The 12,197-nt window shown below is 38.2% G+C and overlaps 1 protein-coding gene across 8 annotated transcripts in view; it reads left to right on the plus strand.

Annotated features, from left to right (window-relative positions):
• Window positions 1-12,197, plus strand: part of Wdr33 (WD repeat domain 33) — a 104,931-nt gene that overhangs the window by 19,389 nt on the left and 73,345 nt on the right. For 7 of the 8 annotated variants that reach the window (NM_028866.3, NM_001170970.1, NM_001170967.1 and 4 more), the window contains exons 2-7: window positions 3,817-4,043; window positions 5,787-5,855; window positions 6,430-6,534; window positions 9,865-9,960; window positions 10,138-10,289; window positions 11,939-12,036. In NM_028866.3, coding sequence (NP_083142.2) covers window positions 3,840-4,043; window positions 5,787-5,855; window positions 6,430-6,534; window positions 9,865-9,960; window positions 10,138-10,289; window positions 11,939-12,036 — 724 coding nt within the window. In that variant the 5' untranslated portion in view covers window positions 3,817-3,839. Of the gene's footprint in view, window positions 1-3,816; window positions 4,044-5,786; window positions 5,856-6,429; window positions 6,535-9,864; window positions 9,961-10,137; window positions 12,037-12,197 lie in introns of those variants that run through there. The other variant, NM_001170966.1, reaches the window with a different exon arrangement.

Here is a 12,197-nt window from a genome sequence, read left to right on the forward strand (position 1 = left end):
GACCTTAGTCATTCAGCCGTTAGTCCTTGATTTGGGTCTTAGTTAATGCTTTCCATGGTAATACCCAAAATTAAACTGTAAGCCCCACTCACCCAAGGACCAGGTTGTTGTTCTTGGAAAATAACAAATGCCTTATGGGGAAAATAGGTTACTTATGGGTTTGTCTTTATAAACTCCTACAAAATATGTCTCTGGGCCACTCAGATGGAAGTTCCAGGGAGTGGTCCTGACCAAAGTGCATCTTGGTCAGTATTTAATAAAGCTTGCTTCAGATTTGGCTCAAAATGGTGGAACTGGTTTTTGTCATGCAAATCTCAGGATTAACACTATCCAGCTTCAAAAATCCCCAGCTTTCTGTTATTGTTTCATTTGATATCTGTTTGAATGTTTTCTTAATCTATTAAATTTCCAATTTTTAGCTGATGTATATATACTTCATATCATTAAGTTCACTTTTTAAACCATTTATTTTATTTTTGAGATAAGATTTCTATATGTAGCTTTATCTAGCCTGGAACTCAGAGATTCTATGTCTGTTTCTACAGTGTTGGGATTAAAGGCATATGCCACCAGTGCTCATCTTTTATACCATTTTAAAGTGTACCATTCAGCTCATTTAGTTTGTTCAGTGTGGTATAGCTGTCTCCTCTTCCTGGTTCTAAAATTTTTTTCATTATCTTGGAAGGAAAGACTATCTTATGAAATAGTCACTTTTCATTCCTGGACTCTTGTATCCTGGAGTTAAAAAACGTTCTCTGTATAGCACATTTTAGATTTTTCATATCAAAAGAGCCATGTGGTCTTTGTGTTTGGCTAGTTTAACACCTTTTCAGCATAATACATGTTATAATGTGTATAGCTTTTTGTTGTTGAAACTATTTTCTATCAAAATTAGAAAACTTATGGCTATAAAAAAATAGAACTTTTGCTGGGCAGTGATGGTTCACACCTTTAATCCCAGTACTTGGGAGGCAGAGGCAGGCCAATCTCTGAATTCAAGACCAGCCTTGTCTACAGAGTGAGTTCCAGAGCAGTCAGAACTGCATAGAGAAACCCTGTCCCAGAAATAGCTAGCTACCTAGCAAGCTAGCCAGACCTAAATATGCTTTCTTGGAGTGCTTGGGAGTGTACCTCAGTGGTATTACTTGTGAGATCCCAGACGCAATCCCCCACTACCACACCCATTCCCCAAACTTAAGACTGTTTATTTTATTTTACTAAAATTAAAAATGCTAAATGTAGCCAGGTGGTAGTAGCGCACGCCTTTAATCCCAGCACTTGGGAGGCAGAGGCAGGTGGATTTCTGAGTTCGAGGCCAGCCTGGTCTACAGAGTGAGTTCCAGGACAGCCAGTAGGGCTATACAGAGAAACCCTGTCTCGAAAAACAAAACAAAACAAAACAAAAAAACAAACAAAAAAGCTAAATGTATTTTGTGGTGTGTGTGTTTGGTATGTGTGTTTATGGATGAATGCATTCATGCCTATGTGTATGTATGTTTACACCTATACATGTGTGGATATTAGAGGACCTCAAGAAGTTGGCAGTGGCAGGTTGGTTCTGCCTTCCTACCATGTGAGTCCTGTGCCCAGGCCCAAGACACTCTTTGAGGAGACCTTGGCATACAGCTCAGCATTTAGTAGGTAGACAGTGTTTGAAACTAGACTGGGTTACATAATTAAACTGTCCTCAGAACAAATTTAGAAAAAACTTCAGGTCTCTAGAAAATTTGACCTAGATATCTGGAGTGTGACTTTTAATTTAAATCTCATTACTGAGATGTAGTTGCATTTATGAGATGTCAGTGTAAGCACAGTCTATACCAGCCTCAAGTGCTTTTATACATAGTAACTCATCTGCAACTCTAAGGGTGGAATGTTTCTCATCTTGTTATAAACTAACATACGGGGACTGGAGCTAAAGAATTACTTCCTGGTAGAAGACCTGACACATTAGATGTATATTTTCTTACCCTATTTTGGTGTTGTGTATCCAGATTTTAGGTACTATCACCCTTCCTCTTTCTCATTGCTTTACCCCTGCACAGCCAAATTGAAAGTAGTACCAAGACGATTTTTTTAAAAAATATATATATTTATTTATTTATTATATGTAAATACACTATAGCTGTCTTCAGACACTCCAAAAGAGGGAGTCAGATCTCATTACAGATAGTTGTGAGCCACCATGTGGTTGCTGGGATTTGAACTCCGGACCTTCGGAAGAGCAGTCGGGTGCTCTTACCCATTGAGCCATCTCACCAGCCCCCCAAGACGATTTTTATCTGAAGAAAAGCATTAAGGTTTTTTTCTAGGCCCCTTTAAAAATATCTCAAGAATACTGTAAACATAAGAACAGAAAAATAGTGGAAATTACAGTCTTCCTTTTGAAATAAGAGTAATTATGAACCCTTCTTTCAGTTTTCTAATTCAGGAATTATAGTTATTGTACTCAGCTATTAATAGGAAGTTTGAAAGACTTTACAACCTTTTTTAGAGGATAAAATAAGAGTTTTATGATAAAATACTATAAGAATAGTTTTATGATAATCTTAAAAATAAATTGACTGTAAAATATCTAAATGAAAATTTTATTTGAAAATGTTCATGGTGGTGCTGGAGAGATGGCCCAACAGTTAGAGAGCATATATTGGTCTTGCAGAGTGTTTCAAGAGGACCAAAATTTGATTCCTTGCACCCAGGTCAGGTAGCTCACAGTCACATGTAACTTTAATGCTAAGATTTCCGGCAACCATATACTTGTGTGCACACATGAGTAAAAATGAAAACCTTAACCCAGCTCCTATTTTTCCTCTATCACCTCATCTACCTTTATTATTTTGAGACAAAGTCTCATGTAACACAAGATGGTATGTAAATTTTTGAAAAATGTTAATACTCAGCTGATGCTTGCCTTTTCTTCCCCAGAAGAAACACAAACACCACCCAATAATATCCTAAGCCATTATACATTATACATTTTTCTCTCTTCCATTGGGGCAAGTTTTTACAATAAATAGGTTATTAGTACTTATTCTGTAATAAACCCTGTCACGTTCTGATATAGTTACCATATTTATTTGGCGAGGTTAGACTCAGGACCATATGCATCCTAGGTAAGCTTTCTGCTACTGAGCTTGATCTCCAGCCTTCATACTTAATTTTATAAACAGTGTTTGAATGTTGGAAACACTGCAAGGAAGAAAACCGTTAAATGTTCCCTGAGCCTGTAAGGTGGCTAGTGGGTAAAGGGTCCCGCTGCTTAGCCTCACAATCTGAGTTTGATCCACATGATAAAAGGAGAGAACCCAATTTTGCAAGTTGTTGTCTGACATCCATACACTTGCCATGTGCCCCTCTCTCCCTGCCAATAAATAATACACATTTTACAGCTGGGTGGTAGTGGCACATGCCTTTAATCTTGGTTCTCCAGAGGCAAAGGCAGGTGGATCTGCAGAGCTAGTCCCAGGACAGCTAGGGCTACACAAATAAGCCTTGTCTTCAAAATCAATAAATAAACAAATATTTTAGAAAGTATTCACTGAAAATATCTGAAAAGATCAGTTGAAAGCACTAGCTTCTGGAGATGATCCCAGTTTAGTTTTCAGCATGCACAGGGCAGCTCACTTCTGTCTGTAACTGCAGTTCCAGGGGTCGGATGCCCTCTGATGGCCGCTTCACAATGTGCTTGTAGGCAAAACCACTTACACACACATCCTGAAAAAGTCTGAAGATGTTTTCAGGTTAGAAAATGTTTTCTAGCCATAGTTGTCAAGTCATGTGATAAGTGTACTGAAATACTTCTGTCTTCTATTCTAGTGACTTAGTAGGAAAACATCACCATGGCTACAGAAATTGGCTCTCCTCCACGATTTTTCCATATGCCGAGGTTTCAACATCAGGCTCCCCGACAATTATTTTATAAGCGACCTGATTTTGCACAGCAGCAAGCAATGCAGCAGCTCACCTTTGATGGAAAACGAATGAGAAAAGCTGTAAACCGAAAAACCATAGACTACAATCCCTCTGTAATTAAGTATTTGGAGGTAAGTGCAGTAAAAGTATTTCCAGTGGCCAAAGTGCTTTTGTTAAAAATTTATTTATCTGATTTATATGAGTGCTCTATCTGCACACCTGCATGCCAGAAGAGGGCATCAGATCTCATTACAGATGGTTGTGAGCCACCATGTGGTTGCTGGGAATTGAACTCAGGACCTCTGGAAGAGCAGTCAGTGCTCTTAACCACTGAGCCATCTCTCCAGCCCTGGCAAAAGTGCTTTTTAAAAAAATAAACTAATTAAAGAGTAACAAGTATCACTTGTATTTCTTGAATTAGTGGGATGGATTAGCATGTTGAGTTCATTAATTCTGAAAATGACTCAGTATATGTGAAAGAATAAAGTGACTACCAATATAGCAGTATTTTGAGACGCTTGCACTGAGAACATGCTGTGTCCTACTTCTGAGTTCTGCAGGAGGTGCTCTGTATTCACTTGAAGATCAAATACCTGCCACCGACACTTGGAGTGAAAGGGCCTCAGCTCTGCTTCTCTACTTTTGAATTCCTTATGTATTTATGTTAGCCTGTTAAATGTTACTACTGTTCCATTCATTTGGTTTTGTCTGCTTTTACACCTAAGTTCAGTAGTTAAAGGCCTGTTTGTCAGACTTGAGGTTTTTTTCTCTTTTTAAGATAGGATCTTAGGTAGCACAGGCTGGCTTTGAATTCCCAAATCTTTCCCTCCATCCCCCAAGTACTGAGATTTATGCATATGATGTCACACTGGTTGTTTAGTGTTTGTAGGCAATTTCATTTTGGAAACTAGAGTATAAAGCTAGAAATTGAAAAGAATAAAAAAGCCAAAAGCAAAATACAAGAAACTGTACTGTAATAATGATTTTGGCAGAAATATGGTTGCCAATCTATCCTTACCTCCCCCTTAACTTACTTATTTTTATTTTATGTGTATGATTGTTTGCCTGTATGTCTACTGTGTATATTATGTCCCCTGAAACTGGAATTACCCTCGTCCCCAATTCCAATTATTAGGGTATGTGAGTGAGGATATGTTAGGGATCAGAACTGGAAGAAGATGTTGGCACAGTTAAAGAATTAGATGCCTTTAATCCCAGCACTCAGGAGGCAGAGGCAGGCGTATCTCTGAGTTTGAGGCCAGCCTGGTCTATAGAGTGAGTGCCAGGACAGCCAGGGCTAAAGACAAACTGTCTCAAAACCAGAAGAAAAAAAGGAACAAAGAAACAAAAGGAAAGAAAATAGCCTGGCATGTTGAATACTCCTTTAATCCCTGTACTCAGGAAGCAAAAGTAAGTAGATCTTTTTGAGTTCCAAACTGGCCTGGCCTATGTAAGGAGTTGTGGGCTAGCAAGGGCTATACAGTGAGATCTTGTCTAAAAAAAAAAAAAAAAAGGAAAAATCATAATAGACACGAATCCTATTTTCTCCTTTTTAAATACACATTACAATTGGGGGCTGGGAAGGTGGCTCAGTGTTTAAGAAAATGGGATGCTCTTCAAAAGGACCTGGGCTTGAGTCTCAGAATGTACATGGTGGCCCATAACCATCTGTAATTCCAGTTTCAGAGTATCTGATGCTCTTTTGATCTCTGTGGGTACAAAGCATGCATGTGTCGCTTGGTACCTACATGCATACAGGTGAAGGCAAATATTTGTACACATAAATTTAAAAATACACATTGGTCTCATTAATAATTAAAATTTACATGATTGTCACAGGACCATATATTCATTAGTTAATTTGTTTTTAACAGAATAGGATATGGCAAAGAGATCAGAGAGATATGCGGGCAATTCAGCCGGATGCAGGTTATTATAATGATGTAAGTATAAGTCACTATACTAGCTTACTAACAACCTCCTTGTTTGGTGGTGTAAACCTCCAAGAATGGGAATTCTGGTTCAAGGTTGTCTTACATTTTATTAATAACATATTTCCAGAAGGGTAATGGAGTATGTCTGTATTTACTCTGATTTAACTTTGTCTCAACCTCAATATTCCTATAATTTAATGATGAATAAACTTTGGGGGCAGAAAGCAATATTCAAACATTAAACAGCCTCAAAGTTTTTTAATAGAAGTCTTTTAATTTTAAGTTTGGGTTTTTGCAAACATGCTTTGCTGTATTGACTTTGAGAAGCAATTTAACAAATAAGATACTTAAACTGACACTGAAAGTAAGTTCCAGATTAATGCTAATAGATATTTAACTATTATGTATACTAACTTTGTATCGACATTCTCTTTTAATTAATGTAGAACACTTCCTAATGGCTTGGAAAATTATCCTGAAGTTTTCTTTAGGAGTAGAAATAGTTATCTTGCCATGTACTGGTGTACCTTGTTTCTTCCTGTGTGTTTACCCAATGTTGCTTTTCTTTCTTTTTTTAAAAAAGCTGGTCCCACCAATAGGAATGTTGAATAATCCTATGAATGCAGTAACAACAAAATTTGTTAGGACATCAACAAACAAAGTTAAATGCCCAGTATTTGTTGTGAGGGTAAGTATTCAATTAGATATTTATTTGAAAAAACTAGTACTTATTTTTACAAATGTATTTGAAAAGGCTGGACAAGGTGGCATAAGCCTTTACTCTTAGAAGCAGGAGTGTCTTTGTGAGTTCAAGGCCAGCCTGGTCTATACAGTTCCAGGCAACCATGACTACATAGAGAGATCCTGACTGAAAAACAAAAATATTTGAGAAAACGAAAATTAAACATTATATTAAATGTATATCCAAGATAATAGTTGGTTTACTACTAGTAATTTTCTTTTTGAACCCACTCTTTTATCCATTTTGTCCACTACTGTTAGGATAATGTGCTCTCAATGGTTTTTATCGTGTTGTAACTTTCCTAGACTTCTGGAATATGTAGGTTCATGTTGCAGTGGGTCTCAGTATTACTCTGATAGAGATGCCTTTGATGCTGTTGGAATGTAAAGGTGAATGTAAAGCTGTTAGGTGTTGCTAAGCAATGGTGATTAGGAGTGCTGAAAAACTATGATGCATCATACTCAACAGCTCTGTGGAGGTGCCCAGTAGTTTCTTTGGAATTTATAGCCAGGAATATATTCACATTGTTCAATATTTTAAGAGAGATTTTTACATAAAAAAGGTTCTTTTCCATACTGACTAGACATTCAGTTCATTTTCCTGTTGATGATAGTGTAATCATTTTATTTCATTTCCTTTCTCTGTGTATGTAGCCCGGGCTGTCCTGGAACTCACTCTGTAGACCAGGCTGGCCTTGAACTCAAGGATCCACCATATACCTTTACCTTCTGAGTGCTGGGATTAAAGGCAAGGACCACCAGTGCCCAGCCACTTGATTTTTTTTTTTCCTTCAAATCTTGAAAAGTAAGAGTCTGGCAGTGGTGGCACACACCTTTAATCTCAGCACTTGGTAGGCAGAGGAAGGTGGATTTTACCTCTATGTGGGTTCCAGGGTTGTGCTCAGATTGTCCCGATTCTCTGGAGCTGGAGACCAACAGGTGGTTGTGATCTATCTGAAGTGTTAGGAAGCAAACTGGTCCTCTGGAAGAGCAGCAAGGACTCTAAACTGCTCCATTAGTCTCCAGCCCTTTAATGTCCTTTTATAATACAGAAAACCTTTTGAAATGAAGCCTGAGTATTCTGTATCTTTATTTCCTCCCCTTATTACTAGGGATAGAACCTAGGGCCTTGAATTTGCTCTGAGGTACATTTTTAGAACATCCCCCAATATACACACACACACTCTCACTCACTTAAGGAAAAAAAAAACCTACAATAAATTTCATCCAGGTAGTCTTGATCTCACTTTGCATTGTAGCCAGTCTGCCCTAGAACTCTTTGTCGTTCTCATCTTCTCTGTGTGGTGGATAAGTATTTTCCTGTAGAGATCAAGTGTAAGATCTTGGGGAAAATTTGTATATATTAGAGACACAGTCTGCTGAAACTTATTAAGAAATAAAGCTCTGAGCCAGGCGTGGTGGCGCACGCCTTTAATCCCAGCACTCGGGAGGCAGAAGCAGGCGGATTTCTGAGTTGGAAGCCAGCCTGGTCTACAGAGTGAGATCCAGGACAGCCAGGGCTACACAGAGAAACCCTGTCTCAAAAAACCAAGGAAAAAAAAAAAGAAAAGAAATAAAGCTCTGTATTTACAGTTTAGTTGACTGAAGAATTGATAGGGATGATATCATAGCAAATAAAATCTATTAAGATAGTACTCTATTCAGAATAATCAAAAGTATGACTTATTGATAAAATAATAAAAAGTCAAATCATCATAGGTACTTGTGTCATTTTCCAAATAACCTGAACTTTATGTGTTTTCTTATGCACAACTATTTTTTGTACTGTGTTTTTACTTAGGGTATTAGAATTGTTCTGATGTTTTGTGTATTTATATCGTTTATTGAAAATGAATGAAACTGAACAAAAGGAAAAATAAATTATGCATACACAGGCACATGTGTTTGTTGTGTGGGATCATACTCAGGGGCCTTGTGTTTTCTGGGCAAACCTCTACCGTCACTAGCTCCTCTTAAAACTTTTAAAGAGTATTTAGTTGTAGGAAAAGTTTGATATTTTTAATGTTTTCAGGATGTGATTTTTTTCTTTTGCTTGGTTTGCCAGTGGAATGGGGGTATTTTTATTTCAGTTTTAAGACAAGTTCTCATTATGTTTTCCTACTTGGCTTGAACTTGCTTTGTAGACCATGTTGGCCCTGAACTCACAAAGATCTTCCTGCCTTTCCATGCAAATGTTTGGGATTAATGGTGTGTGCCAGATGCCTGGCCAATGGTCTGTCTGTCTGTCTATTCGTGCCCCCCCCCCTTCCCGGTTTTGAGACAGGGTCTCTCTGTAGCCCTGCCTGTCTGGGATACATTCTGTAGTACAAGGTGGCCTGGAACTCAGAGATCCTCCCAGCTAAGGATGATTTTGACCTTGTGCATCCTGCCTCAGTCTTTATGTGATGTAATTGTGGGCCTCTGTCACAGATCTGATGTTATAGTTTTTGAGATGAAGTCTTAAAGTGTACCTAAGGCTGATTTCAAACTGGTGGTCCTTGCAGGTGCTTTAATTATATGAATATACCACCACTCTATTTTTCTATATATATTTGGCAAATAGCAGTTCATTTTGTTATTCAGTCACTTGAAATTTTCTAGTGATTGTCTACCTTGTTTATATTGGTCTACTATGTAGCCTAGAAAAAAAAGTGAAATCTTTACAAATTATGATTTAACTTTCTTTTTAAGTACATAGCTATTTTTTCTCTCTCTCTCATATATATATAGATATCTATAGATATCTATATATATACACTTTTATATATATTTACAGTGTGATCTACTTAATTTTTTAAAATATTTTATGAAAATAGACTTTGGGGACTGCAGAGATACTCAGCAATTAAGAACACCTGCTGCTTTTCCAGAGAATTTTACTGCAGTTCCTAGTACCCATATTGTGCAGTTCACAACTTCCTGTAACTGCAGCTCAAGAGGATACAGTACCTTCTTCTCACCTCCACAGGCACTGCACACCACGGTTCTCACACACACACACACACACACACACACACACACACACACACACACACACACTCACCTCCACAGGCACTGCACACCATGGTTTACACATACACACACACACACACACACACATGGTTTACACATACACACACACACACACACACACGCACGCACGCACGCACGCACGCACGCACGCACGCACGCGCGCGCGCGCGCGCGTAAAAGCAGGCAAATAAGCCTTTGAAATATTCCTTAGTGAAGTGGCAAGACTTACGCTTATGTGTGATATATCTTCTTTTCCTTCCTCCAGTGGACCCCGGAAGGAAGACGATTGGTCACTGGAGCTTCTAGTGGGGAGTTCACCTTGTGGAATGGGCTGACTTTCAACTTTGAAACCATATTGCAGGTAACAGTATCCATCAGATGCTAGCTGATTTAAGAACTTGAGAGCACAGACAGTTTCATTGGCAATGTAAAACTTAACAATTGGAGGATTTACTGCTCTGAGTTAATCTAGGTTCCTATTAGTCTCTGTCATGTATTCTCTTAAAGCAAAACTTAAAAATGTTTTCTGTTTTCACAGGCTCATGATAGCCCTGTGAGGGCCATGACTTGGTCACATAATGACATGTGGATGTTGACAGCAGATCATGGAGGATATGTGAAATATTGGCAATCCAACATGAACAACGTCAAGATGTTCCAGGCACATAAGGAGGCGATTAGAGAGGCCAGGTTTATACACAATATACCATTTTCTGTAGTCCCTATTGTCATGGTTAAATTACTCTCTAAGTGTATTCTGGGTGCCAAGATGCATGGGCTCTCTCAGATTCTGGGAAACTTTCTGCACCTTATGAACACAATATTTCTCTTTGTTTTCACACATTCACCATTTTGCTGGCACCTTTCTGAAGTAGTTTTGTCCTGGTATCAGCCTTTGCAATATGTTAGAGATGTATTGTCTGCCACATTTTGCACTGGTTTTCTCTTTCATTTATGGCTAATAATGTGTATACGTTATTCCTTTTTATTATCTACTGTGTAAGACAAGAATATTCCAAATAAAGAATTCAGTCTTTAATTATACAACTGAATAAAATCTAAAGCCTGCAGAAATCACCTTCAGAATCCACACAAAATTCAAGGAAAAAAAAAAGAGGCTTAAGTGAAGACCTGGTTGGCTTGGTTCTGCCACGACTTCAAAAAGAAAGTATAGGACTAAAAACCTCACAGATAACTCTCTGGACGTGGCATACATTAACGGATTAATGAATGGGTTCTTCATGCTTTGCAGCTGTAAGCAGACTTTTGTCAAAGAAGACTCTAGGACTTTTCTTCTGATTCACTGTTGATAACATGACTTATGCAAATGTATGAGTGGAGTTAAAACATTCCCAGTGAGTTGTATGTTTTTACATAACAGTGAGAAATGTGTAGTAAACTTGGGGGAAAGAGTTTCACAAATAAGCCTGAAGAAGAATGGCTGCAGCCTCAGAATAAAGCTAAGCAGCATTCTTTTATGGTTGTGCCATCTATGTGTGGGAAGAGGTTGACTTTAGAAACACTTTTGGCAGTTCCTTGTTTCTACTTTCAGAAATCCACAGAAATGGTTGCATATCCATGTTTCCAGACTTGGCCTCAGTGTCGTGCTCAGAGGTTTTTCTCACCGTTAATTCATTGAGAAACGTTGAAGGGAGCCCATGCAGTTCATGGAGAGTCTTGATCTTTTTTCACAGCCAGGAAGAAACTGGCTCCCTCTTGTATAGCAGAGTCATTGGCTTTCAGCAGAAGGCTGAATAGATATTTTAACAGGTGCACTGTTCATGGGATTGCTTTATATCTGGAAGAAGGCATGAGGTTATCACAAGCATTTTAAAAAAGTGAGAAACATTATATATAAAGATGATGAGCAGTCAGTTTTACTAGCCTGCTTAAAAGTGTTTGAGCCTACCATTTTTGAAGTTTAAGTGTCTGAGGCAGAAACTGATGCTCATGTTTTGAGCAGTATTCCTATGTAGCTTAAATGATTATATGAAGGAATATTGTTAAGAATAGAATACATTCAGTTTCACTGTTAAGGCAACTCCCCGTGTTTTGTTGATATAGGAAATATACCCAAAGGAGCAAAGGCAGCATTAGGACTAGTAATGTACCGAGTAGGTCTTGGAATATTGATGGAAAATGGTAAACAATTTTTTTCGAAGCCTTTGGATGAGATGCATATGTTAGCTGACTACATTCTCTTTAAAGGCCTCTTCACTGGATACTTCCTTCTCCTGTTTATAATGCAGCACAGTGTTTTTATTTTTCCCTGTCTGAGAAGCATGGATGATCTGTTAAATGCTGACTTCTTTCCCCTGCTGTGTGTCTTCACGTAACAGTTTCTCACCCACGGATAATAAATTTGCTACATGCTCTGATGACGGCACTGTTAGAATCTGGGATTTTCTTCGTTGCCATGAGGAAAGAATTCTCCGAGGTATGTGTGCTAACAGTACTGATTGAAATATTTAAATAGGGAAGGCTTTTGTGGTTAAATCATCACACTACACAATATTGGCTTGAGTCTCCATTAAAGTATTTTTTTATACATTCACCATCTCTGTCAAGAAGGCACAGCTCTTCTCTAGCTTGCATTCA

Source organism: Mus musculus, chromosome 18 (assembly GCF_000001635.26).
Source record: "Mus musculus strain C57BL/6J chromosome 18, GRCm38.p6 C57BL/6J".
Classification (NCBI taxonomy): Eukaryota; Metazoa; Chordata; class Mammalia; order Rodentia; family Muridae; genus Mus; species Mus musculus.